Here is an 18,195-nt window from a genome sequence, read left to right as displayed (position 1 = left end):
TAATATGTGAGGTCATAAGCAGTGCATTGAGGGGGTAAGTTATAGTTCACTGAGGTAACTAACTGCTGAATTTCACTGGTTTTGTACGAGTAAAAAGTAAGCCTAACTATAACATCTCTGTAACCTTTGTTTTTTTCATTGTTATGATTTTAGTCATATATTATTATTTATTTAGTTCATTGGGGTGAATTTTAAATACTTTGTTGATGTGATATTTTTATATTTAATGTTAACAGGTTTATAAATGTTTTAGGTTTATTTTAAGCAATTGTTTTACATGAAAAGTGTTTTTTTTATTTATTAATGATAATATAATTATTTTGGCAATATTATTGTAATTGATGTTGTGTGAATCAATATCTTTGACATATAATATGTTTATTTAAAGGTGACAATATTTTTGTTTCTTATATTTGTGTTTCAATATAAGTAAAAATCAATATTTTAACAATGATATTTGTGTTCTTGATGTTTGTGGTTTTACCAGTTAAGTATAGTAAGTTGATATTTTTGTGAACAATATTTACTTTTCTATGTTTTTGTATTTCGATATTGTATGCATCAATATTATGTCACTGATACTCTGTGAGAGGATAGCTTCAGTCAGGGTTAGCCAGTGGGGAGTGATTCTCGGGAAAGGCAGAGAATCATTGGTATGCTCAAGGGGCAGAGCCTGTTCTACAAGCATGTTTTGGTGAAACCCAACCTCTTCTGCAAAACACAGTCACAAAAGTGTTGCTGTCACACTCACTCAATGCAAAACCAGTGAAAAGTGTACCAGCATTGTTACACTGTATTGATCTAAGGAATTTTGCAATGTCTGTACAGTACTTCCAAATTCTACAGTTATGTGTGATTACCTGTATTTTTAAATATCTTATTGGTTGTTATATGAAGGTCTGATATTGCAGATTACAGTACTTCAAATGCAGTGCTGCAAACTGCCACAGTGTTTTTGTGATTGGTTATTATAATCATGCACATGGAAACTCGAAACACTGTGCTTGTGTGCCAAAAGATAAAAAGCATAGGCCTCCCTCGAAGCAGGGAGTGTAATTGTGATCACAGAGTAACAGTATTTCAAGGCTGTCAGAGGCCTATCAGCTGAGTAACAGAGAAATTAAGTTTGCATCAAATCCTTGACCCACATACTAGGTTTTCATCAGTTGAATACAGCTGTTCAGCTTAGAAGGAACAAGCAGTGGGTTTTGACTCAAACTACCTTACAGCCCTTTACCACCTCCCTCTGGCAGTCTGGACTCAAAATGGCAGCACACATCTTGGACTTGCCTGCTGCCAGCACACCAATAACTCTTCTCTGGAAGAAATGGAGGGAGAGTTCAAGTCACTCTAGCTACTGCAGCCACCCCGAGGTCACCCCTCCCCCTCCTTAGAATTAACATGGTTGCCAAGTGTATACATAAAATGCACAATTATGGCTGCCTCATTTAGAGATAGCAGCATAAAAATAGTGTCAGACACAACTTTTGATCAATGTCAACAGTGTTTCTGCACATCTAAACCTGAAAATTGTAATCTCTTCCATTATTCAATATTGCTGATCAGCAGTAACTGCAAACTTTACTGTTAACCTCTTCCAGGTTTAGAGACTTGCTTACTTGGAGAGTTCATCTTCATTTCATGACAAGCTCTTTCTATAGTGTTATTAATTGTGTGTGACATTCCATTGTTCACTTATCACCTAAAAGGCAAATATTAACCTTTTCAATCATGTGAAGTTATCAAGACTATCTCTCCATCATGATACTAATTTCATTACCCTCTTCAAAAACAATGCCCCCTATCGTTCATGTGTCTTTCTTGTAAGTAAAAGTTTTCTAAATCTGGTCACACTCCTCCTCCTCTACTGCTGCACCTTTTTCTTTATAATGAGAATAGTAGTTGAGAAATTTAAGTTGCACTCTGATAGTGACACGATTTTGTATGAATTTTTGAATAAATCTAAGTGATATGATTTGGGAATTTTTCTCAAAAGCACACAACCATTTTGGATAACATCATCTTCATACTATAAAGTTAGGTCTGTGTGTGCCTCATAAACTGCATGCACTGAGGTAAGGACTGGGAAATAGAGGGGATGTGAGGCGATGGCTGTCTGTTTGCATATGTCGTGTTATTGATACTACTGGGGTGGAATTTGTTTTATGTGGTGGTCCACAGCACTCTGACAACTAAGGAAGCATCTGAAAGGCTGCCCACCTGCAGTGGACCTTTCACCTGTGGGCAGTTGCCTACATTTTTCCAGACACGGTGGGCCTGTGGCTGTTTGGGGAGATTCCAATGCATCAGATGACCTGATATCCTTCAACAATGTAACAGCAGTATTGCACACCTGTGTGAAGCTCCAGTAAGTGTTTTGTACAAGAGACATATTTATTGATATATTCAGCAGTAGTGAGTGGAATTAGATTCCTTCGTTTTTTTGTTTTTCAATGAACTTTAGTTATCACAGAGTAATAGCTTGGTAGATTAAACCCATCCGATTTCTAATCTTCTTGTTCTTTTCTATCTTTTGGGCTTGATCAAATTAGTTGCTTATAAGAAGATACTCTACAATCTGCAGAAAGATTTGTACAACTCAAAGTACTGTCATAGGCCTACAACTACACCATACCTGAAGAATGTGGCCAAGTCCTGCTATGAAGGACCATCTCTCCACAGGTAAACTTGCCAAATGCTTTAACACCAACTTTTTTAAAGGCAACTCGACACCTCTTTCCAAAAATAAGACTAGTAAACATATACACAATGGCAGTAAAAATACCTGCAGCACCTTCCTGCTCTAGACCGAATGAACTGTGTCATCACTCATCTATCAAAGCATTTAGAATGACAAGAATGGAGCACTGTAAGAATGCTGAAATATTTAAAGATAATGGTGAAAAGGTAAGAATAAGGGTCTAACAGCATTTGTTTTGCTTTTACGACCAAGATATGAGACCTGAACTACTTTTGCCTAGCTGCCGGCACCTTTAATTTGGAACTCTTTCTGCTGTTCCCCAGACACATCCAACCATTGATATTAAACAGTGTTTTTTAAAGTTTTTCATCTTTCTTTTTCCTAATCGTTCTCTATAAGGCATCCATATTGTGTTTGCTTTATACACTTTACTGATTTTCTCTTCACATATTTGCAATGGGACTGTCATCAAATTTCAAACTGAATGATTTATCTGTTTCGTTGTAAAGCTGATTAAAGAGATCTTGCTATGCAATAGTATTTTATCACAGAAAATTCACGTATTACATTGTGTATATTTCATTGGATTGCACTTTCAAGTTTTTCCTTTTATGTCAAAATGTGCAGTAGGTGGTGATTTCTCAGAGTTGTCTGTAGCACAGATATTCTATTGGTATGATTCTATTGATTCTTTTACTGCACAACTTTTCTTTTGATTCTGTACTTTGAAAAATGAGAGAAATAAACACAAACAAATATGAGTAAATAACCATTATTCACTGGTTATTTTGTATTAATTTATTGCCATATTTCAGGATAAAAGCAGTATAAAAATATCTTAAACTTAGCAAAGGTTGTTAGAAATGAAGTAAACATGTAAGAAATGTAAATAACGCCTACACCCCAACTTTGGTTTTCAAAGACAGGTCATTACATAATAATCAGTATAATTTACAAATACACGTTTTGCTTTTACCAGCATCCTCGCTGTCAGAGAAATGATGATTGTCATGTGTGGATTAATCAATTGAAATGCACCTTCATACTTTGGTGTCTACTTGCAATCAGTTTAGGTTAAGGCTTAAGCTGATTTGTGATCTTTGAAACCTAATTAACCCCTTGCGTGCTGCCGTGGGCCACCTTCCTAGTGCTGGCGTCGGCCAACGGCCAACACAGCCCCGCCCACTCTTCAGAACGCCCATTAAGGCGTTAATGCGTTAATAAGCTGGATACTGTTTAGAGATTGTTCTGCATAGAAGCAACATTTTCGCAGGTGACTCTAATGTATTCCTTTTACTGTAATATTGGTAAATCAATAACCATTTTCAGAGCAGTGTGTCTAGTTTCATGAAATCCCCTAACTAAATAGTTGCTATATAAGATGCATTGTTGAAAAATGTACATGGTCATATTGTTAAAAGGACTTAACCGGTTCAGCAGCATCACAAGCTCTGCATACTAGATGATTTGTGATACAATATGTACGAGATACTCTTTTTACAGTTATCATGAAATGAAATTGTAGGGCACCTTTAAGCATGTCAAGAATATTGTTTTCTCGCAAGTATTCTCCGATAGCCAGCACATTATTTGTTTGAATAGTTACCATAACCTCCTTACATCTTTAAAATGAAAGTTTTATAGCATCCATCTGTAACTAAACAGCATATAGGAGATTGATGGGAGTAACTTAACTCAGTTGTATTCACTGTTAATTACTTTGGGTGCATTCTATTCCAACCTTTTTATTTCTGCCTGCATACTTCAAGTTTTGGCATTAAGGTGATTTAGGTGATTTACTAGAGTACAGCTTCGCAAACATGTTTGCAACTTTGACTAGAGTGGAAACGTTAACATCATAAAAGCTCAAATAATGTGATGTTAAGGCAATCTATTTAAGAAGATAAAAGCCTTTTTGTCATAAAAACCATGAAATTATTTTGTATTCTACATTACGTAATACTAATTGTCACACTATTAATTGTCACACTTACATTTGCGTTTGAAAAAGGGTATTTCTAATTTTTATCAATTATTCCTTCGTCAGTGTAGAATGACATGTTTTACGCTGAGTTAAATCTCTACTGTGTAGGGAATTCATTCCATGCTCCTCTTGGCTATGGAAGACCTTACATTCATATTGTAATTTTTACACTCCATCACTGCAATGCTCGCCACAAAGCTCCTGAACATATCATTAATATAGAGACGCATGTCCAGTGACCACAGGCCACAATTATTTTGGTTCTATTTTCAGCCTTCATAGCTCTCAAGCAATACCTTTATTGGATGCCACTAGATTTGGCAGCGTTCTAAGATGGCATGGTTGTATGCCAACATAATCAAAGCTTTGCTAACACTCCCAAAAAGCTATATATATATATGAGTAGTTTGCCTTGAAAGAGAGTATTTATTTCTGTGAAAATCATGTGAACCCTGTTGCTAATGCTGAAACTTGTAGGCACGGTTCATTCACTGAAGAAATCATTAATTGGGAATTTTGATTAATTATGTGCACTTATTATGACTACATTGAAAACTTATACTGAAGGGTTCTATACAATTGACTCTTTGCACTGAAGGATAATGCTTTCAGGATATACAACTGGTTAACTCGTATTTTTATTTCTGCCTGCATACTTCAAGTTTTGGCATTAAGGTGATTTAGGTGATTTACTAGAGTACAGCTTCGCAAACATGTTTGCAACTTTAACTAGAGTGGAAACGTTAACATCATAAAAGCTCAAATAATGTGATGTTAAGGCAATCTATTTAAGAAGATAAAAGCCTTTTTGTCATAAAAACCATGAAATTATTTTGTATTCTACATTACGTAATACTAATTGTCACACTATTAATTGTCACACTTACATTTGCGTTTGAAAAAGGGTATTTCCAATTTTTATCAATTATTCCTTCATCAGTGTAGAATGACATGTTTGACGCTGAGTTAAATCTCTACTGTGTAGGGAATTCATTCCATGCTCCTCTTGGCTATGGAAGACCTTACATTCATATTGTAATTTTTACACTCCATCACTGCAATGCTCGCCACAAAGCTCCTGAACATATCATTAATATAGAGATGCGTGTCCAGTGACCACAGGCCACAATTATTTTGGTTCTATTTTCAGCCTTCATAGCTCTCAAGCAATATCTTTATTGGATGCCACTAGATTTGGCAGTGTTCTAAGATGGCATGGTTGTATGCCAACATAATCAAAGCTTTGCTAACACTCCCAAAAAGCTATATATATATATGAGTAGTTTGCCTTGAAAAAGAGTATTTATTTCTGTGAAAATCATGTGAACCCTGTTGCTAATGCTGAAACTTGTAGGCACGGTTCATTCACTGAAGAAATCATTAATTGGGAATTTTGATTAATTATGTGCACTTATTATGACTACATTGAAAACTTATACTGAAGGGTTCTATACAATTGACTCTTTGCACTGCAGGATAATGCTTTCAGGATATACAACTGGTTAACTCGTATTTTCTGATAGCATGTTTAAATAAAAAGACTTAAAAATTCAAAATCATTAGAGTTGGTCAACATTGCGTCATGCTACTGAACTGTTTATGAAATATATTGTTCACATCAGTGCTTCAGACAGAAAATCTCTTCTATAAATTAAGCAATCTCCAACGAAATTAATTTCTTTATACTTTGTCATGAAACTAAAATGGGAATCACTCCATCCTTGGGCATGGCCTCAATATTTTTATTTGTTGGATTTGTCCTATAAAAAGGAATATGAAATACAGAGTTTTGCCGAGATTGCTCATGTGTTCATATATTTTACTGTTCCTGGTAACATTAATAATTGTTACTGTATTCCAGCTCTATAAGGCCATGCCTCAAGCAGATCATATTTGAATATTTACTTCAGTTTTTGTAGTAACGCCACAGGCAAAACAAAACCAAAAACATACTTAAAGCTGTATTACACTAAAGTTATGTGGCCAGATACAGGAATGTTGGCTTATTTGGCATTTAGCAACCCAATTGTGTTTTACTTATGGATTTAAAAAATGTGAGGGTGCATATTACACCTCAAATCATCAAACACTAGTTACATTGCATATGTTGTGTTTCTTTGATAGTGCTTCTTTGGTGTGGATGTTTGGTCACTGCTCAAAACAAATTCATCACACAAAATATTTCTCTCTGGGGTTATTTTACATTCAAAACAATATAATTCTCCATACAAAATTAACACAATTCCAGTTGTGATGTTAAGTTCCAAAGCGATAAATCCAATGACATAAAAAAATGGTTGTACATAATTTAAAACATTTTTAACCAATGGTTAATAACATCTACATTCACTAGCTACTGAACAAAATCAGAAATATTATTTTACAAAAGTTAGGCTCTTTGGAATGTTTCCACTGTAAAGCATTTAGCAATTGGTATTACCGAAACATAGAGAAAATGCAAAAAACAAAACTTAATAGTAGATTTTACAATTGATAAATATGCTGATGTCCCAACATTTTTGAAAAAAAGATAACAAATGAAGGTGCATTCTATAAAATACATATGGTACAACATATTAAATACCTGGGCTACAAAATGAGAACTTTTAGCTATATTACTAAGCAGCAGACTTTTGCAAAATGAAAGTTGATAGTGTAGTCTTTGAAAACATTAGTTCTCCTAGAACACTACACCTGACCATATGAAAGAAAGCATATTTACAAACATAGTTATACAAACACATACATATTTTAGAAAATGACTTAAAATAATAAAGGCTACCTTCCCATTAAAATGGGTTAATATGTTTTTCATAGGGATATGGTTAAAGGCTTGGACTTCAGCAAATGCTCAAACTGAATAAATACCTATGCCCATTTATGGTTGTATTTACAACCAGAAAAAACGAGTCTTGGTTGAAAACAAAGCCTGCAATCCTAGACGTGGCAAAACTTACTCCCAATGTTTTTCTGGTGTACGTTTTAGGTATTACTTGACAATGCAGCTGCCTGTAAGACATATTGTTTCCAATTCTTTATTATATACATAAAGTGATCTGCGACTCCACCCAGAGGATAGTTCTATCAAGCCTCATGCAACTGGTGGTTTGGTGAACTATTTCACCACCTTAGGAGTGCTTACATTGCAATACATGTGGGACTATATTATAACTCTAAGTGCAATGACTCATCACACATTCAATTCTTTAGTTCATATATGGATTGTATAGGAAAGCAATAGGTGTTGCTTGTATTTTCACCACAGCAGGCTTTTTAAGGACTAAAAGTACAAGACTGGTCTATTGGCTTTGCCAAAGCTTTTTTGAATGAGTCAGTGTAACATTTTGGTTTTCTGCTAGTAAATGTAATAGGCTATAGAGCTTGCATTGAGATCCCCCTTCGCAGTTTATAATCTGTTGGCTGTGTTCACAAAAAAACTCCTAAAAGTGCTTTGAATCTTCACCTCAGGAAACTTTTACATGTTTTTTTTCTAATCACAATCATTCCCAGAACTCTGCTAGAAAAAGTGTGCAAGGTACAGGTTTATAGAAACACTTCCGGGCATGTCATATGGCTTTTTCTAAAGGCTCCTTATTTCCCTGAGGGGAGGTCTATACACTGAAGAACTCTAATCACCCTGGGGGGAAGATGCTATACTGGAGAACACTATACAGGGGCAATGGAGCTTCCTGTGCAAAGACACATTTTTTTCTACATAGGGAATACCTTTTATCCTCATGGAGAAATCCCATCCACAACACCACCAGCAAAACTGAGATGGGTCTCTCCCTTTTTCTATCTAGGAAGGGAATTTATTAGCACCTTTGGCTTGACTTACCCTCCAGTGTTTTTAGGATAGGAGAGGAATGTGGTAATGCCCACAAACGTACAAGTTTGTGAGCATTCCCAAACTTTTAAGGCAAAACACCCATTGTAATGCCCTAGTCCCACGCTTTGAGAGACATTTACTGCTGTGTATTTCTCCACAATATGTTTACAACCAAACGTTCTATTGTGAATGAGGCCCTAGAGGTTTGGAGGTATATCTGAAGGGTTGTCCAAACTGATGCTCTTAAACATGAACAGCTTGTTCTAGCCAGAGCTATCATCTGTTTAATTAATATACATTAGGAATGATGTGGAAATTATGGAATGAATGGATGGGCTACATATGCCTGAAGTGATTTAGGCTATATCTCCAAAAGAAGTGTTTGTGAGGTGCAAACAATTGCGAAACCAAAATTAAATTCTTTATTTAAGTAAAGGAGTGTGTAGGTTGCAGTCAGGGAATCTTTCTTATTACTTGTCGAAAAACACTGTGTAGAAGTAAAATGAAATTTTTAAATATCGGACAAGCTCAGACTGGGACACAAAGTATGTCCTGGCACCAAAATAAAGGTGCCCCCACTACCAAATCATGTATCTAAAAAAAGGCGCCCACATTTGCAAATAGGGCAGTTTTGAATTGGTAAAGACATGTTGGGTCTGATTCACAAAGGTAAATGTACACTTATGTAGTAACTTCCCTACTTTTTGTGTATTCACATACAATGAGTGACTTTTACTACATGTAACTTTCCTAGTAGTAAAATTACACTCCTAAAAAGTATTACTAGTAAAATTTCACTCGTAGTTTGTGAATACCAAAACAGTAGCAAAGTTACTACAGCAAGTGTAAACTTACATAAAAGTCTACGTTTACACTTGTGAATCAGGTTTGCTGAATAGGAGTTTTGCAAAGTATGGGAGTCTGCATTCATGCAAGTTTGCTACCAGCAATGTTTGTGGTTTTGTCACACCGACCCTGATCTCGATTTACTTTATTTGACATTGAAACTATACTGCTGTGCCTTGAGCAGATAACCATACTTAAGTTATGTTCTCTTTTGTTTTTGAAAAAAAGTGTTACTCTATATAAACTAAATGTATTTCCAAAAATAAAATACAAATATCATTCCTTTAAACCTGATGTCAACGATACATAGCATCGAACATACTTGGAGTTGTAAGTTTTTCCACTTCTCTTTCAGTTTCAAGAGTATTTGCTTTGAGATTGTCAGCTTAGGAAATAGGAATTGAAATCCTATGGGAATTGTAGCATTAATAACTGTGTAGTATGGGTTATTAACACCCAACAAGAATACAAACTTCTCTGGAGCTCCATGAAGTTAATTAATTGAAGGGTGGCTAGTACAATGGTAGGAAGGCACTCTTGTAGAGAATTGAGATAACTAAGGAAGGTGAAAGCAGATTGCTCGAAACCCTCCCTTACCTTTAAAGACTGTTCGGAAAATTCCATCAGGAAAAAAATAATGATTCTGTAAAATGAGTTGGGAACAAATGTTCAGCATGTGAGGGCATCAATTTTGAATGTTGTGAAACTGTTCTCCATGATGTATTTATAGGTTAACATGCTTTGGAAATAGTGAAGCTTAACATATTAAGCACTATGTGTAACACGGATATTTACATGTATTTGCCTCAAAACACTCTATTTATCCATAACACTCCCTTACCCTCAAATAAATATGACATCAGGGAAATTAAAGCTATGTGACTGACTATGATTTGGGCAGAGGAATAAATTGAGTGATGAGTGCATCTAAAAATATACCTTTGCCAAAACCTCCGCCCACTCAAAATTAAAAGCTATGTCTATGACTACCATTGGGATAACGATACATATGCCACTTGAGTATTTTTATCACATTTAAATATATAGACACAAAATATATATATTTTATTTTCTGTACATAAGGTATGTACACATTTTTTAAATGTTATACGTAAAGCCACAGCATATGTATCTAGTATGCAAGTCACTATGCATTTTAAATAACAAACAATTTATGTCTGACCCAGAGGGAAGTTGTGCATGGCATTCCAAGGAATGTCTAAAAATTCCAAAGTTGATAGGTTTCTTTTTAAAATGTCATTCTTGCAATGATTTTCCTAAAGTTCAGCATCCTGGGTAAAATCTAGAAAAGTGTAACATTAACGCTGTTCCTATATCAAGAGTCTTGTCAATGACAGCAGATAAGCATTCTCCTTGTCAATGGCACTCTTTCAGTTTAGCACCTGGTTATGCACAAATCAACTAACTCTATTTAAATCCTCAACTTGACTCCACCTTATACATGGGTGGAAAGCACCAATGGCATTCTAAAATGTGATGTTGGCACGTGCAAACTGTATATGACTTTCCAGTAGTCAAGTTTCTAGTGCTTACTACTGGATATAAATAGAGCATCATGGGTTTTTGGATATTGGACAACATATATTCCAAGTGGAAACAATTTCAATGTTGCTGCTTTTATTAAATTACCAAAATGAGTTATTTCAACACTATTAAACGCAAATAGCCAGCTCTGAGAGGGGTTTAGGTGTGTTCATGAAATATACGCCACCAGAAGTTTAACAATCCAGTTGGAGGAAACTGTATCTAGCAGAAACTATTGATAACTGGTGAAATCAAAGTTTTACTAGTAGGAGAGCGAAACAAGACAACCTACGTGAACGTGTACACGTGTGCATGCCTTTTCAATAGACGGCCCTATGGCCTGCCACAGTCTATCTAGCTTTCCAAGAAAATATGTATGATATAATGTGCTGTTTTAACCTGCTGATAGTAGGACAGGGGACTGCTGTGGTCACCTGTGATATCGGCTGTAACTCAAAATATAATTTTAAGAATATTGTTGCGCCATAATATTTTGGCCAAAATATCAAGGAAGTAGATGTCTACAGGTAAGTATGGATTTCTATCCTTAACTCCACATATCTAATCATATATTCCAATCACACCTGTCTTTACCGTTTTCTATGCCCTCTCCACATAGGAACAAGTACCCACACTGATTTGACGTGTCAATTATAGTGAGGAGAACGGGTACTAGACCGTAATCTGTCTCCTAGTCCCCCTCTTTTTTATTCACAACTTAACTCCACATATATATACCTTCAAGATATATAAACTGTACCATCACGGTCCATGTATGTGGAGGTGAGCAAAGTAAAACCATATTCACCTATATAAATTTAGATTGTTAAAATATTGGCCATCCATAATTTTCCCACCATATTATGGTATGATGTTCTCGAAACAATATTCTGATGGTTTACCATAATAGCATCTAACCATATACTGGCAGCAGGATGCTGTTATTGCCTGATTTACTTTACACTCAAAATAATGTCTCTATCTTAGCAGCACTAGCTGTGCTTGCATAATGCGAGAAACCAATATGAGCTGCATGCGAGCAGAGTGAATAAGTACCAGAGTTGATAAAAAAGTTTTAACATTTTAAAATCCCTTTTGTGAAATGCAGGTATGCACTAATCTGGTTAATGTTAATGTGCTTGTTTCTCAGTGCTTCAAATAGAATCACTGTGTCGGTGGTGTAATTTACCTAAAGAAAGAACAACGCATGTACCTTGACTCATCAGTGATATCATAGGAAGTCACAACAAATGACATTTGACCTCGATGACAAGCTTATTTTTAAACAACAAGATGGATGAGCATGTAAAAAACAGTGATTGGTAAAAGGCACAAACAGACAGCTACTAAAGATGCCACAAGTTAAAGTAATTCTCAGTTTCAAAAGATCTTTAGTTAAATCACAGGTATTGCAAAAGAGTTACCCAGGGCTAGCAACACCCTAGTTTGCCCACCTCTAGAGAACATCCCCGGCTTGAACACAACACCATGCTAGCCATTGTGATTGATAGTATAGTGGGAAGTACTAAGTTATGGGGGTAGGGCATTGCAGCAACTGAAGGGCACTCAACAGTAGACACACTGCAGTAATGCATTTTTGAGCATAAGGGCCAGATCACAAAACATTTTTGACTAGCACAATTTGATATGCTTGGTCATAAGTAAGGCAGTGCTTGGTACAAGCCACTTTTACCACTGTAGTATGAACACAGATTTGTGAAAGAGTTGATGGGTGGCATCAATGTGTGTGTCTGTTGTGGTGCATTTTGCTGGGGTAGTGATGTTCTGTTGGTTTTGTGCTGCTATGTTTGTGTGCTGCAGTGTTGCATTGTGCTTTACTTTGGTTGCTGTGGTGGTTTCTGTTCTGGCTAATTTGTTGTTGTTGTTCTGCAACATAGTAGGTTATTGCGGTGTGCTCTGGTGTGCTCTGTAATCATTTCAGAGATTAATCAAATGCTGGTAAATTTAAGCCAAAAGCAGCACATTCCTTTAAGGTTCCAGTTGCAAACAAACATGTACTACTAAGGTTGTAAAATACCACCAATAAATAGCCTAAAAGTGTGGCAGAGACCATGCCTTCTGTTACCACTTCCAGTGCTCACATAGTGTGTGGAACAGCCACAAATCTTTGAACATTGTTAGTCACTTGGGTAACTGCTACCTACTGCAGTTCACATGTCAAACAATGACCCTCTTCAACCTTTGCCAGACATATTAAAAACGCACATTTCCCAGATTAAATTTAAATGTTAGAATAGTCGCTCTCTTTTGTGTGACGCACTAATATCAGTAACATGAATAAGTATCTGATATAAAGAATATGTTCTTGGAACAATAAACAGCATTAGAAAGATTAAGTGCAAATATATGTGTTGGTCTTGAAATAAGAAATACGATACAATTATTATTGCACATTTAATTCTGATTCACGCTGTTAATTAAAAGGTAGTTTTATCTCGATGGACCAAGGCATGCAGAGGTAGGAAGACAATAATATTCAGCCTTCATATGGTGTAAAAAAGCAGCTGCATGTCAAGCTCCATGATTTCCCATTCATCTACAAGGTACGGTCTTAGGCCACTTGTAAGCAAGTGCAGATTGTCCAGAGAGTGCCTATAATATGCAAATCCTTCATTGATAAAACTCAGTTGTGTTTCCGGGTCATCTTTAAAGAGCGGACAATATGGAAATGAAATCGCATGTTTATCATATGTCGGCTGCCAAATTATTTATTTTTCCTGAGGATATTGAGTTCTAAAGTGCTCAAATATTTATCGAATGTGTTGCCGGGGCTTCCTCCTCTGGTGAGAAGTACGTCACTCACCAACGGACATCCTCAAAGTGCCCTCGTTCAGAGCATAAACACGACATCACTCCCCCAGTTCTCCACGGTTTGTTCTTTCTCAGGATCCAATTGGTCGCATCCTGGTTCATTCTCTGCCAGAGGCCACCACGGTTGGCCACGTGTTGGGACCGCACAATGGAATGTTCGAGAGAGGAAGAGAGTCATTCCCATGTTTACGTGGTGGGATGTTGCTCAGCTAAGACAATCATCTGGCTGCCAGCACATTGTTCCATGAAATCAATCGGTGCCTTAAGGTGACCAGGGAGGAAACAGAAGGTGGTGAGACAAGTAGAGGGATCACAGAGGGTCAGTTCTGGAAGCGTTCAGTGAAAGTTGTCCCACAAATCAGTTTTTTATGTTTGACGTCTGGCAGGGATTCCACAGAATTCCTTCCTGATAATTTCATTAACTGTAAATAGAAGAACACATCAAAACATGAATACATTACAGAGGTTACCAAAGCAAATGCAGCTGCTTGATCTAAAAAATGCCCAAACTCTGAACGAATGTTAAGGTTCTTAAACTTGGTTATAATTAAATTATTAAAACGTAATTAACTAAAGGCAGCAGAATGAGGGTACTTAAAACTCTGCTGGGGTTTCTAACTTAAATGTTTGCATATTGATGAGTGTTGGCTCAAGTTCTCCTAAGCAGGCATGAGTCATTTTGCAATACTGATTTGCAGATCAGTACCCTCGAGCTTAGATTCTTCAAATATGCCTTTTACTTAACCTGAGAATTAAAGGATTTAGTGGAATCTGCTTTATTTGCTGTCCCTCTACTAAAATCTTTAGCCCATCGCAGAATAAGAAAACATTTCCAGACCTTCATCTAAAATCTGCCTACTTCCCTCAACTCTTTGCTTTTAGTCCCTAGAATCCTAAAATGCCCATTCGTGCTGAATCAGGTAAGCCAGGGCCGGTTTTAGCGCTGGGGCACCCAGTTCAACAAGCTTGTTGGCGCCCTCCCAATGACCTCTTTCTCCATGGATTCCCTCACTAGCACCCTCCAAAGGTGCCCCTCATCTTTCCATAGCCCCTCTCTCACATGCATTTAATTTCTTTTGTACTACCACTCATAGCAATTTAGAGGTATCAGCGTATGGATACCCCTCAGGTGATAAGGGCACTCTACAAATCTCGATAACATAACATGTTACCTCACAAACACGTTATATAGAGACAATGACTCATATGTGTGCAAACCAATGTATAGGAAACTATACATAAGACAATGAGCTTTACAAGTTGTAGGAGTCACATGTCATCAATACCAGAAGGCAGCATATTTTAAGAGTGCTTGGTCTGGAGAAGCACAAGCTCAGTATTTAAAACTCTAGACAGTGGTTGGGGTTACCTGCACTAATAAGAATTTATTTCAACCCAAAAGAACCCCTTTTAGCATAACGAAAGACTAGGGAAAAAACATAAGGTTCCACATTATGCCTTGCAGTTACCCGCAGCTCCTTGACGCATGTTCATAGCTCACTGTTCTATATTAGAAGGTTTGTATATTATGCACAGCATGTAACAAAAGGATCTCTATATGATCAAAGCGGTTACCCACTTAACTATATATGTATAAAAATGCAATTCTGTGACCAGCATGTTTCACATGTTATGAAGCAGGCACATTAACCCACTGAACAGCTCTATAATGAGTCAAAACTTGGACTAAATTTCTCCAGCAGCTACATTATTCACCAGAGTTATATTGACATTGTTCTTATTGCCTGAAATTTGCTGGGCACAAATAGAACTCCGCACTGCAGCAGGTGCTCTTAACTCCATAAGATCATTCAAAATACAGTGTCCTCTGAGATCAGTGCCCAGTGCGGTAGTACCGGGTACACCACCCTAAAGCTGACCGTGATATGACCAGAATGCTTTTATTTTTCAAGGTGAATTTTAAACTTTGAATCACCCAGTGATCCAAAATGCATAATTAAAACAGATTACATTTTTAATCACTTTGCATGTATTTCTCTGTGTGCCACTTTAGCGTTCTTCATCCAAGCTACTTCAGAAACTTGTTAACTCTTGCTATTGAAATATTTAAAGAAGTAGGGATCAGTTGTCTAGAACTGTAGCAGTTCCATAATAGTGGTATTCAACGTTGCATTAATTAGATGTGTATTTTTTTGCATTTTGATATAGTGAGATCCTGACCTGAAGACATGAGAGCTCTTTACATGATCACCAGCATATGTTACATCTTTTTTTTTCTATGTCTACGTGCAGGAAGATTTAGGCCCTTATTACGAGTTTGTAGTGTTGGTCCACCTGCCGCATTAGGACTGTGGTGGTTGGATCGTCACGGGACCACTGCTGCCACCAGGGTTTCACAATCCCTGGCGGCATTGTAGAGGTCTGAGGCCCCTAATGTGCTGCCGGTGCTGCTGCAGCTCCACCAAGCAAATTAGGAGTTTACTCACTCCCACAAGTTTCATGGTGGTGCGGTGAGGAAACAAACGGGGCCCTACAGGGCCCCCTTGTGCCTCTGCTCCATAGGATGCATGCAAGAGGGCACATGTTTTGCCCCCCTGCATGCATGCAACCCCAGTTCCTGCAGGGAATGTGTTTGTCAGTCAATGCCTTGCAGGAACACCCTTTGATGCTCCTGTTTTGGCGCCTTTTAGAAAGGTACCACCATGGGACTGCCAAAGAACTGCCCTCCAGAGTGAAAATAATTTATACTCTGGCCAGTTGTTGTTTGCGGCTTTGGCGTTCTTGGAGTGGCAGCCAAGGTGGTAGACTGCCAAAGTCATAATAAGGCACTTAGAACCTTATAATGATGCCGAAACCATTGTGGTGGTCTGCGGATGCATTAGGACTGTGTTTGTTGGACCCCCATGATCCCTGATGGTGGCACAGCTGTCTGAGGCTCTTTATATGCTGGCAGTGCCGCTGCAAGCACCATGAAAAGTGTGGAGGTGAAGAAACAAAGGGGGCTCTACAGGACCCCCAGTGTGCCTCTGTGCGATCGAATGCATTCGGGGGGGGGCACATTTTGGGCCCCCATGTGTGCAAGCACCTCCACTTCCTACAGGGCATGGACTTGACAACCCATGACCTGCAGGAACTGCCTTTGACATTCTCATTGCAGTACTTTTTTCATATGCACCGCCAAAGTAAAATTGTGTTGTATTCTGATGGGTGGTTTTTTATGACTGCTGGTCCTGGAGCAGGGAGGCCCCACTCTGAGACCGCCAAAGTCACAATAAGGCCATAGGGGCCAGATGTATGACCATTACATTTTGCAACTCGCAAATTACATCGCTTTACGACTCTCAAATTGCAATGTACAACAGTGTCACAGACACTGTTAGCGATTCCCAATGGGGTCGCAAATTGCATGCCTCATCAATATTCATGAAGCAAGCACAATTTACAACCCCATTGGGAATGGCTAGCACTCCCAGGGATGGTGGCCTGTTGGGGTCAGCAGAACAACATGTCTGGGACTGCTTTTCAAATAAAGCAGTTTCTTTTTTTTAAACGCAGCCCATTTTCCTTAAAGGAAAACGGGATGCATTTAACAATGAAAAGTTAAACATTTCAGTTTCGTTTTTTAAGGGTTAGCAATGGTCCCTTGGACCACTGCATTCTCTTAAAAAATATTTTCTCCCACACTCACAAAGGGGAAGGGGTCCCCTGGGGATCCCTTCATGTTTGTGAGTGGTTTACCACCTACATGAAGTAGGTGGTAAATTGCGAGTGCTTTGCGGCCGCAAATGCAGTCGCAAAACAATAGTACATGGTAGTGAGTCTCGCTATTAGGAAGGGACGCCCCTTCCTAATAGCGAGAGTCAGAAATGCTATTTTGCGAGTCAGTGACTCACAAATTTGCCATTAGCCTTTTTTGCTGTCGCAAACGGGCCGATCTCACGTTTGCAAGTGCAAAAAAGGTTCGTACATCTGGCCCTAAGAGTTATGCTCAGAATAAGAGGATTATGATTCGTGGCCCAGATTCTAACCTGGTCTCCCATTTACAAAGTCACCAACTTCTGATGCTAGGCCACATCAACTCTTCGTATCAATTGTATTATAAGAAAAGCTGGAAATCAAAGCAGGATAAAAAGTGGGAAGAGGAGGCACACTAATGGCAGGTGTGCATTTGCCTACTGGTCCATAGCTGCTGCCAAATTAAATGTTCTATTCCACAAAAGGGCCATAAAATTCTGATCTCTGTGCAAACGCCTGTTTGCGCAGGGATCCTAATTCCAAGTAATGTACCATGCCTGTATACCAGTTGTAGTATGAGCAATCACTGCCACAATTTTTGACAGGTGAATTTCGGCAGGTGAAATATGCTTTACTGTACCAGGTGAAAAAGTCTTGTAATTACCAGAACATTTGGAATTTGGTCTAGTAAGCTCAGAATTCTGCATGGTAAGCCCCATTTTCGAGTTTTCAATTGAAGGAGACTGGGACATGGTTGATAAA

At 37.8% G+C, this 18,195-nt stretch overlaps 1 protein-coding gene across 3 annotated transcripts in view; it reads right to left on the bottom strand.

Annotated features, from left to right (window-relative positions):
* Positions 1-10,651: 10,651 nt before the first annotated feature.
* Positions 10,652-18,195, bottom strand: part of NFATC2 (nuclear factor of activated T cells 2) — a 348,132-nt gene continuing 340,588 nt past the window's right edge. For 2 of the 3 annotated variants that reach the window (XM_086932454.1, XM_086932452.1), the window contains exon 10: positions 10,652-14,159. In XM_086932454.1, coding sequence (XP_086788580.1) covers positions 14,104-14,159 — 56 coding nt within the window. In that variant the 3' untranslated portion in view covers positions 10,652-14,103. The remainder of the gene's footprint in view (positions 14,160-18,195) is intronic. The other variant, XM_086932453.1, reaches the window with a different exon arrangement.

Source organism: Lissotriton vulgaris, chromosome 7 (assembly GCF_964263255.1).
Source record: "Lissotriton vulgaris chromosome 7, aLisVul1.2, whole genome shotgun sequence".
In the NCBI taxonomy this organism is placed as follows: Eukaryota; Metazoa; Chordata; class Amphibia; order Caudata; family Salamandridae; genus Lissotriton; species Lissotriton vulgaris.
This window is presented reverse-complemented; position numbering and strand designations above follow the sequence as displayed.